The sequence below is a fragment of the Seriola lalandi genome, unplaced genomic scaffold, assembly GCF_002814215.2.
Source record: "Seriola lalandi dorsalis isolate HSWRI2012SDOR001 ecotype SW California unplaced genomic scaffold, Sedor1 jcf7180002054898, whole genome shotgun sequence".
Classification (NCBI taxonomy): domain Eukaryota; kingdom Metazoa; phylum Chordata; class Actinopteri; order Carangiformes; family Carangidae; genus Seriola; species Seriola lalandi.
Window position 1 is genome coordinate 3,359,531 of NW_019525450.1, and position 22,109 is coordinate 3,381,639.

Here is a 22,109-nt window from a genome sequence, read left to right on the forward strand (position 1 = left end):
ACCTGCGAGCAGTCAGCCTGTTGAATAAAGTTAGCTAACGCATTTTGCTTTATCGCTTTTAAGACAAAGGAGGACAAACAATTTGAAACATATGACAACAAGAAGTAAAGTTTTGTAATGCGATTAGACGTAAAGAATACGTGGTAAACGAGTCAAGCTGTTTGCCTAAACTGGCACAATAACTTAGCTAGTGAAGGAAGTATCAAACACCTATTTTCCACGATGTTAAAATTCAGCTTCAGGAGGGAGAAAGACAAGGAGTTTGTAAGTTTTGAGTGTTTTACAAAACAAATTATCCTTTTCTGTCTCCAGCTAGCTAAAGTGCCTTTTGTCATGTAGCTCACATTGACCTAGCTGTTATTTGCCATTGAAACCATGCTAACTTCGTCACTTAACATCAACAAAATTTGAATAATTTCAGAAACATTCAAGCTAACGAGTGGTAACGTCATTTTATTAGCATTAATACCTCTTGTGGTGTGTGATATTAGTTGTGTTAACTCAAGTGGAAACATTGGGAAAACTGAGGGATTTATCGTCCACAACTTCTCTGCTGTTATTTGGAAATGTAGTCAAAGAATGATTGAATACTGGCTCTGTAGTGACCAGTATACAGTGTGTTTCCGGTAGAAAAAGCACACTGTTGTAACAGGCGGTTGCTTGCTTGCTATTACGTTAATCAAATGGTCATGTTGTGATTCTGTTATCATCCTTTCTATTCTTCCCCATCCTCCCATGTAACCTCTGTTTTTTCCTCATTTTGAGTGTTAACAGTTATTTTATGTACTAACTTTAATCCTCCTCAACCATTGTCATATAACCTACAGTGTGTGTGTTTGTGTCATAATGTGTTTTATGCTATCCCTCTCCCTAACCTTCCCTGTGTGTGTGTTGTGTAGAAACATATAGCCCCTGGTTTGATCCCTGCTGCCTCCATTGCTCCAAAGCCTGCTGTGCCTCGCACCCCACCCCCCCGCAGCCCAGACCCCTCACCTGAGAGACCCAGGTACCTAAAACTCTCCATCACCTTTAACCTTCAACATCCTTTCATTTTGTTGCCTTTCATCTGACACTATTTCCTGTTAAACCACTTTTTTGTAATGTTTTGCCCGTATCTTTTTGTAATGTTCAATGGAAATTGAGCTGAATAACCACATGCGGTTAAATTCACATGATCATTAGCAGTAGTGAAAAGTCCTTGCACAGCAGCTGAATGAATTCTGAGGAAACAGCTCCTCTACAATGTAGTGTCTCTCAAGGGTCACGTATTGGGCAACTAATGGGCAGTATTTTGAACAAGTTACCTCAGTAACATCTTGTTGCTAGATGGTAACAGATTGTTGACCCATTTGTTCAAGTTGATACCTCTACCTATCCCAAATGTATACTACATGTGGGCAAGTTGAAATCTGGTTTCTTCATGTAAGAGCTTTCACTGTTATTGTCACTGCAATGCAAAAGACTGTTGCCATTATTGATGTAATCATCACTAATTCTCATCATACATTCTCCTTCCTTTGCCACAAACTTAAATGATAAAGTGGAGTCTATTTTCTTTTCTTTTTTTCTGTATCTGGTTCACAGGGTTATTGTTGTGCTTTAAAATCCAAATGGCACATGGTGAATTTAAAACAATATCATCAAACCCATTTAAAGCGTTTGATAGCTGTTGAACTTAATGTGTCATAACATTAGCAATAACAAATTATGGACTTGGAATTTTGATCTGACAAGTAGTTTGCATTTCTCATGCCTTTCTGTTACACACAGTGTCTGTCTCTCCTCAAATGAACTGTGGCTTTCCATATGCAGATCAGCCTTAGCAGCAGCCATCTTGTCCTCTTCGCTCACTGGACAGACATGGGCCCTCCCTCCTGCCAGGCCAAGGTCTTTCTCTGAGAGTGAACGATCAGAGTCCTTCATATCTGAACCAAACATCAGCACAGCACTTTATAATAGGTAAAACCCCTGGGAAATACACCAGTATTATCTCAAGCTTTGTGATAAATGATTCTCACTATGCAAGGTGGCCTCCAATTTAAACCCTGTATTTATCAAATGTGATAGGGTAGAAAATCGGTCCCAAATAGCTCAGTGGATTGGTCCTGTTTTTAGGAATAGCTGTAAAAGTATAATTTCAGCGCCTTTTAAAGTAGAAATTCTATGACCTTTTAAAAAGGGGCTGTAAAAGCAGAAGAGCTATTTGTAAATTTTCAGATGTGACCTTGAAAAAGAGGGAAGGATTGTCATGCAAGAATATGGTTTTAATAGATTTTAATATTGAATATAGGCCCTGGTTTTCTTCAGTTCTATCTGTTTCCTCATGACCTTGACAACATCTATCTTAATAAACCATCTCATCTTGTAGTGAGCCTTTAATGAGCCTTAAAAATCCGTTTATTAATCTTTAAAAGTAGGTTTCACTGAAGACATTTTGACATGTCATAGTAGAAAAAGCATAGGTGAAAATAAAATAATTAATGACACCTGACATTCATTTAGCTGCTTCAGTTTCAGGGTCCTGATATTGTGCATGCTGATTCAATGTCACACATTCGTGTCTTCTGTGACACTTGAATATGTTAGAGCTATTGTATCACCTGTGCTTTTCCTAGTATGACAAGTCAAAATGTTTGCTGTGTGAAATACTTAATAGTAGAAGTTAGATAGGTTCTTTTACTTTGTCCCTCTATAAAAATAGAATTTAAACAAATTTTCCAACACTGTTCTTTCGAAATATTAAATTCTTACCTTCTTCAGAGACAGATGGTCAGAAAATTTGGCCAGCCGACCACGATTGTCCTCCCCTGACCACTCAGAGGAGCTGGAAGACAAGGAAGAGGAGTTAGAGAATGAAGAGGAAAGGGAGGACCATATCTACCAAACACTGGACAGAGGGGAGACTTGTTCAATCACAGATCCCGTTTACGCGCTGCCTGTGAAAGCTAAGGTAGGGTTCTACAGAAAGATATTGTTACGTATGAAAAATTCTTCCCACCATAAATAATGCTGTTAAACAGCTTTTTAACGAACTAGTTAACTTCCAGCTGGAGTTGCTTCATGGCCAACAGCAAAAGATTGCTCTGTCCAGCTGCCAGTAAATCTGTTTTATAACAGATAATTAGACATGTTAGAGCAGGAACAGCACAGGTGTAATTAATAATCTCAATAATGACATGCATTACATTTATCTGAGCCGGTTCCCAGGCTCTGTATGTACACTGAGAGATTGTTATCATGTTATCAGTTACACCTGTGCTTTTAATTTTATGACAAGTCAGAATATCTGCTTTAAGCAAGGTCTGTGTTGAATGTGTGTGTTGAGGGAAGACCATACCTTTTAAAATTGGTTCACTTTTTAATGCTTCTGAAGCTAATTGTGGGCATTGTGATACCTGTCAGACCCACTGGGAGGCACAGCTGTACATAGAATAGAGGTCTTGTACTGTAGAAAAGTGATCTGTTTAGTTTTTGCTAAAACTGTCACAGGATTTGATTCATCTAAGTCATCTTTACCTCTGCCAAGGGAGTTAGGTTTTCACCCGTGTTTGCTTACTCAGCAGGATTACACAAAAAGTGCTGAGCTGATTTGCACTGCACAAGGTGGAGGAATAGGGCATGAGCCAGGGAAGAACCCATTCAATTTTGGTGCAGCTCTGATCATTGAGTATGAATTTAACAATCAATTTATCTTGATTGATATTGTCCTTGGTGGAGGTCTGTGCTCTTTTTAATTAGTGTTGGTGGGGATTTAATTTTGGCTATTGTTGTTTGTTCCACTGTGCTTGTGCAGTTTTTTTATGTGCCTTTGTAATTGTGATTTACTGTAGTCACTGACTACAGTGTATTAGTAGTGCGTACATTTTTCCCCTGTCACACCTCTAAAATGTCTTTCTCTCACTGCCTGAAATGGCTTGCTTTGCCTACTCACTGTCAAGTCTTTTTCCACGGTCTATATAAAGTATGTACTTTCTTCTTGTTAGACAGTAAGACAGTATCTCAGTGATTACATCCCCAAAAGTCTGCTCTCACAGACTCATGGGATATTGTTCTATTCATGCTCTTTTCCTGTATACTGCTACCTTCAGTTGCTAACCTATACTGGTTCCAATGGTCAATTCCCCCTGTCAGTTGTCTTTCCAGGCCGTTGTAGAGTCTAGCTGGCTACTGGTTTATTCACAACATTACTCAGTCAGAGTTAGTTGAAAATATTTTGGCAACACAGAACAAGAGGTTGGTATTCCTTGTTGCAAAATATAAGGCGAGCACAAAGTGTAGCAGTTCATATTTTAAAGTCTAACATAATGATGTACCACCATACAAATTACATCCACACGAAACATCAGGCTATACCTTCATAAATATACACAACCATAAAGAGACAGCCACTTTCATCAGTTGCTGTCTTTATTATTCAGGATTAGGATTTGAGTGGGTGTGAAAAAATACCTGTACTGTGTTTCCATGTGAACATATGACTATGGTATCTTTTCTAGTCATATGGTTGTTATGCCTCTGTCCATCAGACTTATAATTGTGGCATAAAATGAACAGGTTATAGCTGTTTCTTTCCTGCTCTTGGTTTTCTGCTGTGACTGTTCTTTACACTGAAGCCAACACTGTGACTCATTCACATTGTTCACATCTGTCTCTTAAGATTCACAACAATAAACGCACAAGGTCTTATGTCCATTGTCATTTCGACAATGGCCATAAATGCAGTGGTCTCTGAAATTGCCTTGCACAAAAGGGATCCAGGCAGCAGGGCTTGGAAAATCATTTTGAAAGGACTATCTGTCTGTCTGACTGCCTGCCTGTCTGTCTGTATTTTATGTCTGTCTGTCTTCCAGACCAAAATGCCCCCACCAAAGCAGATGTCTGGCAGAAGAGTTCCTTCTTCAGGTACTGACTTCACACTAATTGGAGATGGGTGGACACTGTTATACACAGATATGTAGTCCCAAGTGTGTGAACATAGTAGTGACAAAGCAAAACCAATAAATAGGACAAAAAGTTGAGTATAGTGTGATTTATCATTTATCATCGTTTAAACTTACCATAGAGCACTGTTTATTTAAGAGTTACATATGTGAAAGCCCAAGAAAACAACTTCAGTGATCAATATCTACGTATTGTAGCTTTCCAATGGGCCTCCTTGGAAAACACAAGAAATTACTCAAGAATTTTTTTTTAACACATTTGACTGTTGAATTTTAGAATATTTATTGGTCATACTGTGATTTTGTTTTTATGTGGTAAGTTTGTTTTGAGCGCTGATCCAATGATTGTAGGTGCTCAGCCTCCACACACCCTGTATAGTATCAAACCTTCAAAATCAAAACATGTCACCTTTTCTATATTTATTACCATGTTATTTATATAGGATGTTGTTCTATCACTTGTCACTAACAAACATATTGTGTTTGACTTCTCTAAACTGGAGTCCTCTGAGTTTACATTACATTTACATTAATTAGAGTTAAGGTGATAACATCAACTTCAGCAGATAATATTGTGCTGAGTGTCTGTAAATATAAAACAACAAAGTGCATTCAGAAAGTAATCAGACCCCTTAAGTTCACTTGTTATGTTGCAGCCCCGTGCTATAATAATTTAAATAAAAAGTTTCCCTCATCAATACCCTATAATGACAATGAAAAAACAGAATTTTAGACATTTTTTGCAAATTTTGTAAAAAGGAAAAACTGAAATATCACATTGACAGAAGTATTGAGACCCTTAAGTCAGCACTTGCTGTATTGATGGAGCACCTTCAAAAGAGTGTGCTAGAAATTCAGAAACACAAAGCCTTTCTGAATAAGTGGACATCCCAGCAACAATAAAATCTTGGTAGTGCACCTCCAATAAAGCTATCTGGTGGACATGTACACTTTGCTATTGAGATGATATAAAGAAAGATGTGCAAATTGATTTTAGTGTATTTTTTTGCCCATACAAAAAAATATCACAGAATCTGACAGGCTCAGATACAAAATGTACTGCATGAGCCCTCTGCCTTTTAGTGAAGAATTGCAGCCAACATGTGTTTCATAATAGCCATAATGTAGCTTTACCTCATTAGAGCTTAATGGAAAGCCTCATTATAGTTGTTATTACCAGAGCTGGCCTCAGGCTTTTGGTGGTGATGAATTAAAACATTTAAGTGTTCCTCAAATGTTCCTACCTTAATCACTAAAGTGTGTATGCTACATGCAGGCTGCCTGTAATACATTCAAGCCATGGGGAAAGTCACTTTTATATAACAATATGCAGTTCATGGTAGAATGGGGTTATATAATTAATCCCACAGTACCCAGTACTTCTTCTGCAATTTTATTAATTTAATGATGCCATGATGTTTTTATGTTCTTATCTAACAGATTTCACTGAGGAAACCAGTGTCCAGTCTCCTGAGGCCAGATGTGAGTCCACCAAGAAGAAAGCCTCTGTCAGGATGAGCTCTGGCAGTCAGAGAGATGGTGTACCTTGTAAGTGAAGATCCTAAAGTTGCCTTCTGGTTTCTTGTAATTTTGACTTTTGTTTTTTTCATTTAGCTGAATCCTTAATGAAAAATAATTTGATTTTGTGTAGCTGAACTTTAAAGAGACACTTCATATTTGCCTCTCCGTTTCTCATGCTGTAACCTACCCTACATAGACAGCTTCAGACCTAGATCTTACCAGTGCACTCACTGTGGATAAGATAAGATATTCCTTTATTAGTCCCACTGTGGGTAAATTTGCAGTGTTGCAGCAGCAAAGTGGACAGTACAAAGAAAAGAGAAACTGCAAAATGTTAATATGAAATACTTAAAAAAACATAACAAAAATGGCAGCATAAAAGGTTGGCACAGTTGGTGTGTGTTAATTATAATTCCACATGGTGAGTTGTCTTTGGTGTGTGTGTGGTCTACTGAGTGCAGTGTTTGTTGTACAGTCTGACAGCAGCACAGGTGCAGCAGCCTGTCGCTGAAGGAGTTGCTCAGTGCTGTCAGTCCCCTGCATGGGGTAGGACATGTTCTCCAACATGGATGATAGCTTAGCCATCATTCTCCTGTAGCCCACTATCCCCACTGGGTCAAGGGGCATCCCAGAACAGAGCTGGCCTTCTTTATCAGTTTGTTTCAGTCTTTTCCTGTCAGAAGGAGAGATGCTGCTGCTCCAGTAGACCACACCATAGAAAATGGCTTATGCCTCCACAGAGTCATAGAAGGACCACAGCAGTGCCCCCTTCACTCCAAAATACTCAAGTCTCCTGAGCAGATAGAGTCTACTGTCTTTTTTTGTAAAGTGCATTAGTATAGTGTACTGTGTACTGTCAGTGAATTTATAGTATAACAGTGTACAAATCTGTCTGCAATCTTTGAAGTCTGTAAAAGGGATAAGCCAGCTTTTTATTTACAGTACAACAGTAAAAAAACAAGGCTTGCTTTAGATCAGGAAAAATGATTCAGCCATTACCTATGATTTATTTCCACCTGCCTCATACCACTGTTGACTGGTTGCACTACTACCCACCGCACACTGCTGTTGACTGGTCATGCTGCCCTCTCTCTGCATGTGCCTAAGATGTCATGAAAGACCAGTATTTTGTGATGGTAATTGCAGAGTGTATCTGTATTAGATTACCATCAATGTATATTCAGTTGTATTTACTGTAGTTGCAAACCTGTGTCTACATAGGATGCTGTTTTAAAGTTTAAACCCCAAATGAAAAGGGCTTCAGCAGCATTTAAAGGGAAATGTAATATACCTGAGTTCCCCTGAGCTTACATGCTACAAGATTTCTCATATCCACGAGAAAGGCAGTGGTAGCAATTAAGGAGAATTGCACCATGTACCTGTTAACAGTATATTGGGCATGCTGTTGATTTTCTCATCTTTTTGTTATTCCTATCTTCCCTCCACTCTGTTCTTGCAATGGTGGCGTTTTCTGTCTTACTGTGACAAAGGGCAGCCAATACCATACGACACTATTCCATGATATACCCTTTATTAGCAGGGTTATTACTGTACAATTAATGTATGCTAATACAGTTGTTAGTTTTAGTCACATGATATAGTCCAAGAGATTGTCAAAGTTACAGTCAAATTATTATGCTTTTGTTATGTATAATATTTCAAGAAATGTATCTCTGCTTACTCTACAAATGTCTTTGTTTATGTAACAGCCATGTGGGATACTTGCTTGAAGTATTCCCACAAGTAATCCTCTGACTCTATTATATGTTTTAGGAATATAGTACATTTCCATCTATTATTCTATGTACTGCCATTAAAAGTGTTTACCTGTCATATTTCAGCTGTGCTACCCATCCTAACCACTGACCACCCCAGCCAATCCACCCAAGCCAAAACCCCAAAACACCCCACCCAGCCATCTCCACAGCCCAGGAAGGCGTACAGTGAGGTGCAGAGGAAGGTGGTACAGGCCCTGCCGAAGAAAGCAAGAATGGCAGGTGAACAAACGCTACTGGAGGAGAGACTGCAGCACCTGGAACAGGAAATCAGTCACAGCCAAGCCTCCTCAAACCTGAGGTCATCAGCAGGTAGGGTGGAGGAGCCACTGTACATATACAGAGAGACAGAAAGAGAATCAACAGAGTGAAGGAAGGAGTATCAGAGGAAAGGGGATGAAGGGGAAATGAGAAAGAGAGAGGGAATGATGCAAGGGTAAAGGAAGGAGGTGGAGATTGTGCTGGGAGTAGATACGACTCTGACTCTCGATTCCCACAGCACCTCCTCAGAATGATGAGAAGAAGGGGGAGAGGGAACAATGAAAAGACACATGAAAGTGAAGAAAATCAAAAAGAGTTTAAAGGAGGATGGAAAATTGGCAGTGTAAATGGGCAGCAGGCTGAATTTGGTGGTTAGCGACTCTGACCTCCTGGTGGGCTGGAACGAGCAGTATGGAAAAGTACTGGAGTTCTCCTGCGGTCTCTGCCAGTGACACATTGATTATGTACTCTTTATTATACTCCGAGGGGGAAATTCTGTTTTCCTTTCTCAGGTTGAGGTTCAGTGTCAGCCAGCAGACCATATGGAGTGTCTCACTAACCCACCCTGCCATACAGTAGTTTTCTCAAGATTAGATTTTACCCGTTCTTTCTGTTCTTTCCTCCTAAAAATGTAATAATAAGCATAGCTTGTGTTTCATATTGTAAGGACTTTAAGGTCTTGACTGTGACATTTCTTGTTTGTAAACTATTGTAATATTTTGAGATTTATGAATTGTTCTAGTACTTTCTTTTTAAGTATCATGGTACTCTGAATAAGATCATTATTTAATATCTCAAAAATATTTATAACCTGACGCACTGTGCTTCCAGGCAGTCAGGCAGAACTACAGAATCTGAGGCAACATGCTCAGGAGCTGGTGGATGAAAATGATGCCCTCAAATTGACAGTTCACCGTCTGAATGTGGAACTGAGCCGCTACCAAACCCGCTTCCGACCACTGTCCAAACAGGAGGTATGACAAGATACAAGATGACTCCTCTGCTTCTGAGTAGTACCTCATTTTATGTATGAAGTGAAGTTCTTATGTTTGACTCTCTTCAGTGTTTTTGATACAGAATATAATCATGTTTTGTGGAAATACACTCAATCAAATTTACATAGCGACAATGAATGTGACCTCCTTACACCTGGTTGTAGCTGACATAGAACTGTCATAGGCTTGTACCTGCATCAGGAGAGTTTTGGCAGTGAACTTAAATAGCCAGCCTTAAAAAGCTTATCTGTAGAGCCCCTACTGTCAGGGAATGGCACTGAGAACCTTCCCACTTATCAGTCAGCTCAAGTTGCCAAAATTAAATTAAACCAGATGTGTCTGAGTTCTACTGTATTCACCTCTTCTTCTCTGTTCTCCACCACGATAAATTTTAGTCCATTTTGTCCTGTAATGTAATCCTTTTATCACCTCTCTTCTTACTTTAATTTAGTCAGCTTTCGTACAGAATCTATTACCAGCACATCACTTTATTTTCATAGCTTTAGCATTTCTTTGCAGCCAAACCTTTAAGATAAAATTCTGCCTTCGAACCAGAACCCCGCTGAGCATAAGGTTTTCTTTTTGTGTGTCCTTCCATCTGATTTGTTGGACTAAAAGAGATTCTTATTCCTGTCTGTGGCTCTCTGTCCATTCTGGGCTGTTGTGTGCGTTAATCATGGCTCCGCACGCTGTGCCTTCACACCGGGAGATCTTCTGCTCTCATCATTACCAGTTTCCTCTGTAGTTGCATGGCTCTGCTAGCCCTCATCATGGACAGTTGACGTGTGGCTGGTGAAAGCATAAGATCAAGAAAAATGATTAGTTAGTAGTTTTACAGTAAAATAATGCAGTAATAAGGGAAAGAAGAAGTGTGAATAGGTTCAGTTGGTTAAAATGATCTAATTCCATAGGTCACATAAACATTATCATTTACTTTTGATTCCCCTTTGGTTCTGTTGTTACTATACAACTGTGATATTCTTTACTACAGAAAACGTTGGAATAGATTTCCTGTGAAATGTTTCCATTCCTTGTACAGAAGAAACGGCAAAATACAAAACATTTTTTTCTACAGTTACTTAAATTGTTTTGGGTGTGTGAAGGACATTTAAAGCTGACATACATTATTGACCATGGTTATGATGATGATATGCTGACTGACTTTTTCAGGGTCTCCTCATCCCTGTATAAATGATTACACTAATATAACATGACAGTAATCTAAGGTGGTTAATGGTCAAATTTAGCTAATCAATATTTTTAACATGGCTAGCTAGTTTAATAGCCAAGTAATTTATTTTTAATACAGGTGGATGATAATTTAAAATAATGCCTATTAATTTAAAAGGCTGGCCAGTCTTTTCCATCTCAACCTCATGAAATAGATTTAATGAGTGAAATCATTCCTGCTCAGTCTGATAGTTTGGAAGTTCAGGGCCAGATTCACTAAAATAATTGCACGAAAGAAAGAAGGTATGCGCCATCACTCAAATGACCAAATCAGAATGACAGGTTGTTCAGTATCTGTCCACAATTACTGGAACCCTGCAGAGTAAATAAGGAAAATAAAGCCCATTTGCATGTGGTATGGCTCAGATTTACCAACCACTGTGACTAGTGAGCTCAAAAGTGATTTCCTGCCTTCAGTGAGACCTATATGGGAATAGATTTATTTGATGTTGTAGCTAATTTGAATAATTTCTGTTTGTCCTTTTTTTGTAGCTTGACACAAAGTATTTATCTCCTCTACTGCTGGCCTACGAAGAGAGGATAAAAGAGAAAGATGCACTTCTGCAAACCACAGAGGTAAAAGTGTTTATGACTCATTGTATGCATTTGTGTGAGTTTCTATTTATTATCCCCTCAGTCAGCTATGATGTCAACTTTCATGATAATGTTAGTGGGCTGTGTTATCGGAGCAGCAAAAAGTTAATCAACATGTGTTGCCTTGGATATATGCAACCCATGGGATCAAAACCAGCAATACACTTTGTGGTGAACATGACAGAGTATTTGTCTAGGTGTTGTTTTTTTTATTTTTTTTTTATAAAATGGCTACCTAAACAGTGTTGAGGCTGTGCATAACTTAAACTATGATTGTAGAGGGAAACAATGGTATTTGTTGTAAGGCTGTTACTGTAAATGGTGGAGGAACTGAAATTTAGTTTTTCTTCATCCTCAAGCACAGACTTTGATAATAATAGGTTATTTCAACTGTCAAAAGAAAATGAAGAAGAGAAGAATTTATTGGATGCCGATTAGAGATCCTTCAAAAGAAACTTGACATTTTTCACACAGCCTTCTTTTGTTCCTATTAGACAAATAAGAATCAAAAAGCATTCAGTGACAGTCTTCAGGGAAAAAGAGTGTCATGCATTGGACTATTCAGTTGCCAGTGAGATTGTACTCAGCAGGTTTATGTGCATGGTGTTAACAGTAACAGTGCCAACAGGAGCACAGGTTGTAATCACAGTCAGGAATGGTGTCTGGCTACGGGATCCCTAACCCTTGGAGTAGAGTTCTGTTTTTTTTTCCAGTTTAAAAGCTCTTATCTTGCATCCTTGAAATCAGAGGTCTTTGTGTGTCTGTGTCTGCTTGTAACAGGAGGAGGTGAAGAGGTTGCGTGTTCATGTAGAGCAGGTGATCAAAGAAAATAAGAGACTCCATGATGAAACTGCAAAGGTTGGAGGGGTCAGCCAGAAAGACTGGTAAGAAGAAATCTATTCTGTGTGTGTGTGTGTGTGTGTGTGTGTGTGTGTGTGTGTGTGTGTGTGTGTGTGTGTGTGTGTGCGCGCGTGTGTGCGTGCGTTTGGTGGTTCAACACTGTCAGCACTTGCTTGACTGTCACCACTCATTCTCCTCGTAGTGGAAATACCTCCTCTTGTCTGTCTTGGGGCCTGTTACTAATGTTTCCAGTATATTGTGTGAAATGATAAAAAAAAAAGTTGTAAAACCTTTACATTTTCCTCTGTGCTCCTATATCTTCCCCTTCACTACTATTTCTTTCATGGTCCCTCTAGCTCACTGACACTTACAAACTTACAGTATCTTCTCATAGTAAGTAGCTCTGGTGAGTCAGATAATTGCTTTCACTTTAACATGAAACAGCTGCAGTTTGAGACATTAATCTATTAAATTGTCCATCTAACATTGTTGCTGTTGCTCTCTAGTAGTAGGTGTGTGTATTACTACTTATACATTTGCACACATTTACATTCAGTGTATTCAGAAAGTGCTCTTATAGAGACCAACTTACTGAGTCGACCACTGAATACTGAACAGTTATTTACTATCCAGTATTCATGATTATGACAACACTACCACATTTAATGACAACCATATCACCCCATTTACTGATGATTATAAGAGAAAAAGGAACTCCAGGTTGGAAACTCCTGATCAGATTTCACTTTTGTTACTGTAGAATATATTACCTATTATTGTGCTGTCCTAATATGTAAGACAAAGTGTTAAGAGCTGTTTACAGTACATCAGTTTGCATGCAAACAAAGTAATCATTTAAGTGACTCACCATCTCTAGCTTGATGGTCATTCCATAGATTTTCAGGTCAAATGGTAAATCCTGTGTTTTTCAGGCTCTTTCACTCAGAGATCACTGATTGTTCTCCAGTCCACTAATGCATCCAAAACTAGTTATGAGGATAAAGAACGCATTACATTTAACTTAAAAAGGTGTATGTAATACAATTCTTTTATAAAATCAATATAAGATTATAAAGAAAAAGGTATAACCTATTCAGTACCAGTTAATACAGTGATATGTGTTTTTGTTTAATAATAATAATTTATAACTGCTATATTCATGTTATTCCTGAAATGACTTTGTGCTTTGCCTGTGTAAGTATAGACATAATCTCTCTCCCTCTCTCTTTCACTCTACAGTCATGAGCTACAACAACAGGCCATTCTGGTTTTGAAGGAGAACCAGGTTTTGATTGATCAACTTGAGGCTCAGCATGTTAAGGCCAAGGCCAACCATAGTAAACACCACTCTGAAGGTACTGGCTACAGTGAAAGACTTAAATTTAAAAATCAAGTTCTTATAGCTAACTGTAGATGCAGGTTCTTTTCTCTGATCCACTCTGCTTTCATTTAGACTGTTTACACTCAATTTCCCTTCTCCTCTCTGTAGTATCCAAGGTGTCTAAGCAACTGCAGTTGTTAGAGGCAGAAAAGCAGCATTTGCAGGAGGATCTGGAAGAGAGCAGGAGGCAGGTGCAGAAAAATATGAGGGAGGTCCAAGTTCTGCAGGCCCGCTTGAAGGATGCTGTCACCTGGGATGAACACTGCAACATTGCTGGGAAACTCAGAGGGTACTGCATCAATGTCTTATTTTATTGAATATTTCTAAAATATGAATGAATCAGTATCAACAACTGTCCTTCTTCTAAGTGAGGGCACCGTTGTTTTCTCTCTGTGTTGAAGCGAGAATAAGAAGAACTTAACACAAACCCTGAACAGTTTATGTGTATAACAGTTTATAAGTAATACAAATTCTCACTTGCTGTATAGAAGTCCATATTCTCATCCAGAAATGCCAGATGTCAGAGCTCCTCATTGCTAACACTTCACCTCAGCTAAGTTTTAGTTCAGTTTATTAATTCAGTGTAGATTTGATTTGTAGCATATAAAACAGGAACTAGATGAGAAGAGCAAATGAGTAGCCCCTGAGGATTTGTGCTTTTAATTGCAACAGAGAGGCACCGGGATGTGAAAAATACATTAATGTGGTAGAGCAGAATCATATCTGTAACTGTTTTAGTTATGTTTGATTGAGGAGGGAAAGAAAGCCCGTAGGCTTTACACATATCAATCTAAATAAGTAGTATAAAGATGTAAGTTAGGATTAGTTAGTATATGGTACATTATATAGTGACAGGATACATTTATTAATTAAAAGTATTTTATTTATGTCAATTACCTACTGTATGTACACTCATTTCATTTCTACTCAGTGTGAGCGACTGTACTCTACACTTGCTGTCATTTACTTGTAGAGCAGAGGAGAGATAGGTTGACGTTCAGTGCAATAAAAGCTTTCCAAGTGTTATAAATCCCTCTCCAATAGACAGATGTCGACCCCAAATGTCTGAAAGTCAGGCCAAGATATCAGTCACTGGTGACAGTGGTGAGGATGCTAGTTGCTGCAGTTTCATGACCGCTGTCCAAGGACTACATTTCTAGGAGCTTCTAGGACCTTTTTTGTGACAGCGCCAACTACTGAATTGGGTAAAAATAGGGGTAGGGTTAGTGTGTGTAGAACAAATCGTGTTTCTAATATGGATTGGGCAACGACACCACGCAAATACTACTTTCTGACTTAGTAGGTGGCAGCTGCATGAAAAACTAGGGTCCTAGAAATGTGGGTGTATGACTGTGGACCTGTGGAAACTGCTGCCTCCTCTACTACAGGAACATGCTACTCGAGCCTGCTTCCCCACACCCCCCCCCACGCACACCTGTTCCCCCAAGGCTGTCAGCCTAGGGGAAACACTGATCAAGTAGCAGATGTTGTGTTATAATGTGCTGTAAAGTCCGCTTTTGGCTCTCAGGCAGCTGGAGCAGCAGGAGAAAAAGAACAAGAGTGAGATGGACCAGCTGCATCTTAGAGTGTCCCGTCTGCAGGAAGAGAATAGGAGTCTGGCTCTGGACAAAGCCAATCTGACTGCTGATATAAAGAGAATGGAGGCTGAGCTTGAGCTTACCAGACAAGCCAACAGGTACTAAACATTCACAGTTCTTTGTCTGCTGTCATCTCACACATGAATCCTGGCACATGCCACACAGATCCTTGATGGATTTGCGTCTTAGACATGCTTTTGGTCAGGTCAAAGTATATTTGGATTTACACCCAAACTGGATTTAGGACACTACAGTCAAAGTAAATTAGGTTACAGTCTAAGTCCAAAAATTATGCAGGAGATGAAGCAGTCACTTTGTGAAGCTGAGCAGGTAGCTGTTACAACAGACAGATGGAGCAGCTTGTTCAAAAGTGGGATATTACATTACCACACACTTCATGTCAAAAGATTGGACTATACAAATGCTCTTCTCCAGACCTGTGGGTTGTGTGTTGTGTGTTGTTTGACCATGACCATGTTTTGAGCAAGGTCTCTAACCCCTAGCTGCTCAGTGGCCAACAGATTAGCATGTGGTTGTGCTGGGCAGGTTCCAGGTGTGAGTGTATACAACTGTATGATCAGAACTTACCTGAAAAAGTCAACTTGGCTCTCAGTGAACTCCCCTGAATAAATAAAGGTTAAGGGTGTACTGCTACTGTTATTATTGCTACTGCTACTTTAGATGAGACTAAAATGTGTGGTCAGTACTGCTCCAGCTATTATTATTTGGCATATTTTAAAATGTGTTTTTTTGTTGAACAAACATTTTAGCACAAAGCTATGCATTATGTAGTTAAAAATAGGTACCGGTAGTTAAATGGACATGTTCTAAGCATTCTAAGATTGGTATGTGGTTCTTAATAATATGGTATAAAGTAATTTTATTATGTTGTTAAATGCAGAAGAATGTAGTTATTTCAATCAATAGTGTGTTTTCACTTTTTTACTTGTTTAGGGCTCTTCTAGGGACTGTGTGGGTACAAACTGTGTTTGTTGGACATCTCCTTCAGTCTGGTAGCTTTGTTCCACCTGTTCACATGTTCATCTTTTTCTTATTAGTGCATGGACGTTTAATGACTATGTATAGTTCCCAAGATAGCTCTGCCCAAAATAGACAGAGGTGCATTCAGCTAGGATAAAAAACTGCCTGTGCAGTGCCTCTAATGGTTACAGTTTTGGCTAATAATTACTGAATCAAGGTGTGACATGGAAAATCTCACCAAACTAAACAGGAAGAAACATGAATACCTCGTTAAATCAAATTGCCCACAACTGAAGTTTTTCTCATGTTTAGATAAATATTCTCACTCCAAAAAATGAAAAGAAAAACATGAAATTCCTAGTGTGAGAGGGTGATGTTATTTAAACCACTGTACAGGCATAAGCTGAAGTTTACAGTGGCTTTGAGACAGCATCACAAATACTATCGTTCAGATCAGGTTATTTTCCAACAGTGCATCATATATTTTGTGTCAGGGATTATAGCCGTTCTAAAATCTGCTCTGGTCTCTGCAACCTTCCTCTGCTCCCTGTAGGCAAGTTGAGATTAATGTTGTCTTTCTCATTCTGAAGTGTGAAGATTGTTGGGAGGTGTTTGATTAACCAACAGTTTTTTCACCCTGCCTGCATCGAGCTGACAGGGTCTCAAGATATTATCCACTAAGCTCTCTTCTCTTTTCTGTTCCTTTCCTACACTTATATCTGCTATCTTCCTTATCCTTAACCCCTGTTACATTTTTCCTAAATCTCCTCGCTCCTCCGGTTTGTGCTCCTGTGTTTTGCAGTCCTCCTATCCCTCTCCATCCCATTGCATATTTTTTCTCCCTACTCTTTTTCTCCATCTTTTGCTTTAATCCTCGTTTACCTATTCTGTTCTTCTGTCCCGTCTCTCCATCATCCAGGAAGGCTGAGAGGAGGATGAGTGTATTGAAGCGGCAGAAGGAAGAGTGTGTGTTGAAGGAGGAAAAGATTCGGCATTACCTTGGAGCTGTCATTTCTGTGGCAGAGCATGTTTCGCAGGAGAGAGACCAACTACTACACATGGTACTACTGATGTTACTGATACTGTACAGCAATTTTATATTAATCATATAATATATAGAGAGTTGTTTTTGGAACTATAGAGTTTATTTAACCTTTAGGCTGTCACTAGAAGTGTCAGCCGTATGATTTGACAGCAGTGTACTTGATCATTTGCTAGGTATTTAATTAGTGTGCAGGCAGGTGGGATTATAAAAACAACCACAGCAGAGCTGGCAGGCACCCAGAGCACAATTTGACAGTCAGGAAATACTACAGCAGCACGGACAACCTGGGAAATGCTTGGAAACCATAATGCTGCCCTCTGCATATAGTGAGAAGCAGCAACAGATCCACAGAGACAAAAAAAACAAAAAACTCTTCCAAAACCTTTTGCGCCTGGGGACTTCATTTATCAAACAGCTGCAGTTTCCCCTGCAATCTGAGGCACACTCTTCATGTCAGCAGTAAAATGCAGGGACAACTGTGTAAGTATGATAAGTGTGACTAATTATGCATTCGACTGAATTTACTGAGGTGCCTGCAATAGACTTGTCACAGCGGGAAAAGCACAGGTGTAATTGGAAACAACTGCATTCCATTTAGTTCGGATAGACTCATCGTTCTGGTATTACATGCTGGTTGACTGTCATGGCTTACTGGTACATTGATTGAGCAATAAATGGAAAACCGCTGCAGCTAGCAATAGCCCTGTACTGAGAAGACACTTACAGTTTGGCTGCATTTCCCTCAGGATTTCAGAGAGACATCACAGAGCGTCTGTTGGACCTGCTGCACTGTCCCACCAAGTTCAATTTTCAATTCAATATGCTTTATTGGCCTGAATATGAGGTAGACAATATTTCCAAAGTGTCACAGACAATATAATTATATTAGAAAAAATAACACATATATAAACGTATATGTCAAGATTGTGGATTGTGTATAATTGTGTCTTTGAGACTTCCATCATGCAACGCATTTATCCAGGATAACTGGGTAGAAGAGAGATGTATAGATGTGTGTATATAACATTACATAACAACATATATAACATTTGTTTAATAACTTCTATGGAATGAATATGAAGTAATCAAGCTTAAAGATTTGGACATATTATAATTTTTGGAGTGATAAATGATTTAGGTAAGATTGAACAATGGGAATTGTCCAGAATGACATTTCTTTTCTAGTGGACTAGTGGAAGTGTTGCGAGCGCCAACTCCAGGCCACATACCCTTGAGAAGGCAGTGCTCTCACTCCAGAAAAGTTAATTAACAGCCTCCTAGTTCTGTTAGTTTACTAAATGAGCTTGATTTATGTGCAGGCTGCTGACAGCTGCAAAAACTAAAACGAGGTGACAGGCATCACAAAAGAAATAATTTTTACTTGACAAAGGCTTCAATTTGATCAAAATCAAGCCACAATATACCTCTTATTAAATCAAAAACTAGAGCTTATCTGAAACAAATAGTTGAAAGCAAAGGAAGTACTTCAGTATGTACTTGGCTCAGTCAGCGTCATGTCTGGAAGAAGAATGGAGAAAATTTTTTCTGGTAAATGTTAATGGATGCAGGGACTTTGCCATATCTGTTTAGACGATAAGCAAGAGCTTGTAGAAGGTCAGCTTGACACTATATTAGAGGCAGCAGGTCTAAAGCTAACAAGAACCTATTTTTTCTGGATGAGGACAAGGTGACCACAATGATGTGTGTGTGTGTGTGTGTGTGTGTGTGTGTGTGTGTGCTGGTATTTAAGCTATTATAGTTGTTTATTTGCTGCATTTTGGCTGGAGCACAGAGCAGCAGAACTGTTTCTATGTCCACATTTAAAGAACACTGGCACATCAGTTACATTTTAATTGTTGTTGACTTCAGTGACTGAGACCACCAGGATAACAGTATTTTATGTTTAGACAGCTTGCTGATGTTTCTTAAAATTTTGAGTTACACTCTCTTTTCTGCATTTTGTAGTGAATATCAAGTTATTTCCTGGTGAAATCCTGGTAATTATACAAATAGGGACTGAAACTCTTTCAAAAAGACAGTTTATTAGATTAATTCTCTAAATGAAATTATAGTAAATTAACATTTACTGAGGGCACAATGAAACTCCGACCCTCTTTTAACAAATCTGTGCAGATTTGTAACTTTTTAGAGGCAGAGAGAAGTCAGATTAGGAATCAGTGCACCAGCTGTGTTATATGCTGACAGAAATTGTTTGGGTTAATAATTTGATATTTAATTTGTATTGCTAATCGCTTCTGTAATTTCCATGTACCCCTTTTAAAATCATTGATTATATAAAACTGAAAATAGGTAGTTTGTGGCAGTGTTTGTGCCTCTCAAAGGGCGACTGCAAGTTTCAACAGTCTTTCCTTCTTTTCTTTTACCCATCTCTCCCATAATCCTTATTTCCAATTTCCTTCATCCAATTGTGCACTCCACCCCCCTCTGTGTTCCACTCTTAGATCAGTAACCTCCCATCTCCCCTCTCTACCTCACCAGGCTTCAGTTCTTCAGCAGGAAAAGCAGGGATTCATCAGCAGGATACTGAATGGCACTGTGCGATTTGGAAAACTACAGGAAGAAGTCAAAGTAAGTTCCTTTATTCAAATATTACTTTCTGACTAAAATCAACCCCATGGCCCATTTTATCATAAGAATTATGTTTCAGCATTTTTGAAAAGGTAAACCAGTACAGTGGATTTGCTTCATCTTTTAGTGGCCTACATAGAGGATTAGGGAGTTAACCAGATCTGTTGGATCATCATTAGTTCTTTAAAACTACCTTGTTAAAATAGTATATTAAAAGTAAATTCCACCATAACCCATGATGCCAGGTCAGCTTGTGAGGCTACTGCTTTGGCTCAGTTGATGCATAAACCTAAACTTCATTTTGCCCAGGATGACACTCCAATCTACTTCCTATTGATCAGGCCACTCCACTGCACTTGATAAACCATCTGTTATCGGCCCTCACCACAGTTGTGCCACTCAGATTGTCATCTCTCGAGCTGAGCGTATTGGGTCTCTAAGGACTTTAGTTTACAAGAGTCCAGAATCACACCACACACAATCTGTGGGTTAAATGTAAAGAAAACATCACCATAAAGACATAATGATCAGCTATGATATCAATGGCACTGTGTGTACTGGTCTCTGAGACTTTGATCCACTGATCTCAGAGCATCCCTGCGACACTGCTGCTGCTGTTAGTTATGGAGTTCTCTCTAACCTGTGGTAATGCACATGTCCATACAGGCCGTTATTTTTTTTTCATATACTTTATTTCTGCTGCTTATTACTTTCTGTATATTATTAATTTATGGACTATACTATATGCGACATATACAGTATATACAAAACTGAAACCTATATACAGATACTGTACAAGACAGAAATGATTTGAGGCAGTGGGCAGGCACGCACTCCCTTGCTCAGATCATAAACAGAAGGCTCAGTGCCAGGCAGGCAATCAGGTAAACTGGGGAGCAAGTCAAGCAGTGTATATGTACACTTTATGAGTAGCATGACGCAGTTAGCAGTATGATGTGCTGCTGGATAGGCAGTTGTAGCAATATTTGACTCTTTCAAAGATTTCTTACTTCTGGTGTAAGTTGTTTTACATGGAGGTTTTTTATAAAGGGCAGTTGCTGTGTAAGACACAACTATGGCCATAGCTTTTCTTCATCTATTCCGGGCCAAAACTGCATGGATTCTACCCCTTTTATGAAATTAAAATGGAGCCTATTCTAGGGAGTCACCATGGCAACCTTTTCTACATCTACCTACAATGTCATCTTGGTTTGAAACTAACTAGTATGGCTAACAGTTGTGCTGCAAATCCAACTGGTACAGCCTTTGTTTGTTTGTTTGTTTGTTTGTTTGTTTGTTTGTTTGTTTGTTTGTTTGTTTGTTTGTTTGTTATGCCAAACGTGAACACATTATTAGTCTGGCAGTATCAGTGCCTTGCTGTAGGTCCAGTGCTCTTTGTGTCTTCCAGCTGTCAGAAGCTCTTGTCACTCAAGCCACAGCAGGGAAAATATTTCAGTTCTTCTGACAATTTTATTAGTGTCTCTATAGCAACAGCCCAGAGTGAAAGAGTTGTGTGTTTATGTGTGTAATGTGATTTCTATTGGTGGTGATCAGACCATTGAAAGACGAGAGCTATAGATGTGTAGCAGGATATTATTCCCTTCCTCCTTTTGTACTTCACTAGTGTACTCGCTCATACCCCTCCAGAAAAACAAGAGATTAAGTAAGACAACACTTAAAGGTAGAATTATAGTTCTTCAAAGTGTAGCAGATGTTGTATTCGAGCTGTATATGATGTAAAGATTGTTTACAACATAGGTTTGAAACCACTGACTGTGATAGACCTGCCACAACACAATAAATGAATCATGCATCAGCAGGTAGTGATTTGCCTTCGGTTAATCTCCCTCAAATATACTATTCAGATGACAATAAAGGTCTACAAGACGGTGGATACATTACTGAGATTTCTCTCAGATGTTCCATTTTAAAGCTCAATGATTATATTCTCTAAAAATTGAATTTCAAATGGTATATATTTTCTGCCTTACCATTTTACCTGCCTCAGTACAGTACAATCCCTTTTGTATTCCGTTGCAGCTCATGGGGGCTATTGAACTTGATGAGGTGTTTATCCTCACAGCAGTTGGCAGGTGACTCATTCTGAGAGGGGGATGTAGATTAATTATAATGTGGATTTGTTATCTCTAGCTCTCACAGTTCATGTAAATTCCAGCAGTTGCTTTCTAACTCCACTTTTCATGTGATTGTTATAAACCTATAGCGACTGAAATGAATGTTGCTGCATTATCAATAAAAAAGACAGGGGTTGTGTTAGTGAGTGCTATAAAGGGAGGACAGATTGTGAGTACATTATTCATGTGTAATTAAAATTCATGCCCCATCTTTTTAAACACCT

General features: G+C 38.9%; 1 protein-coding gene across 1 annotated transcript in view; it reads left to right on the forward strand.

Annotated features, from left to right (window-relative positions):
- The window catches only part of cep89 (centrosomal protein 89), a 52,894-nt gene continuing 30,785 nt past the window's right edge, over positions 1 to 22,109 (forward strand). Inside the window, exons 1-15 of the mRNA XM_023429602.2 lie at positions 1 to 264; positions 900 to 1,006; positions 1,813 to 1,959; positions 2,761 to 2,950; positions 4,851 to 4,902; positions 6,381 to 6,488; positions 8,303 to 8,548; positions 9,329 to 9,471; positions 11,215 to 11,298; positions 12,097 to 12,200; positions 13,396 to 13,511; positions 13,646 to 13,826; positions 15,066 to 15,233; positions 17,036 to 17,177; positions 19,661 to 19,750. Coding sequence (XP_023285370.1) covers positions 223 to 264; positions 900 to 1,006; positions 1,813 to 1,959; positions 2,761 to 2,950; positions 4,851 to 4,902; positions 6,381 to 6,488; positions 8,303 to 8,548; positions 9,329 to 9,471; positions 11,215 to 11,298; positions 12,097 to 12,200; positions 13,396 to 13,511; positions 13,646 to 13,826; positions 15,066 to 15,233; positions 17,036 to 17,177; positions 19,661 to 19,750 — 1,920 coding nt within the window. The 5' untranslated portion in view covers positions 1 to 222. The remainder of the gene's footprint in view (positions 265 to 899; positions 1,007 to 1,812; positions 1,960 to 2,760; positions 2,951 to 4,850; positions 4,903 to 6,380; positions 6,489 to 8,302; positions 8,549 to 9,328; positions 9,472 to 11,214; positions 11,299 to 12,096; positions 12,201 to 13,395; positions 13,512 to 13,645; positions 13,827 to 15,065; positions 15,234 to 17,035; positions 17,178 to 19,660; positions 19,751 to 22,109) is intronic.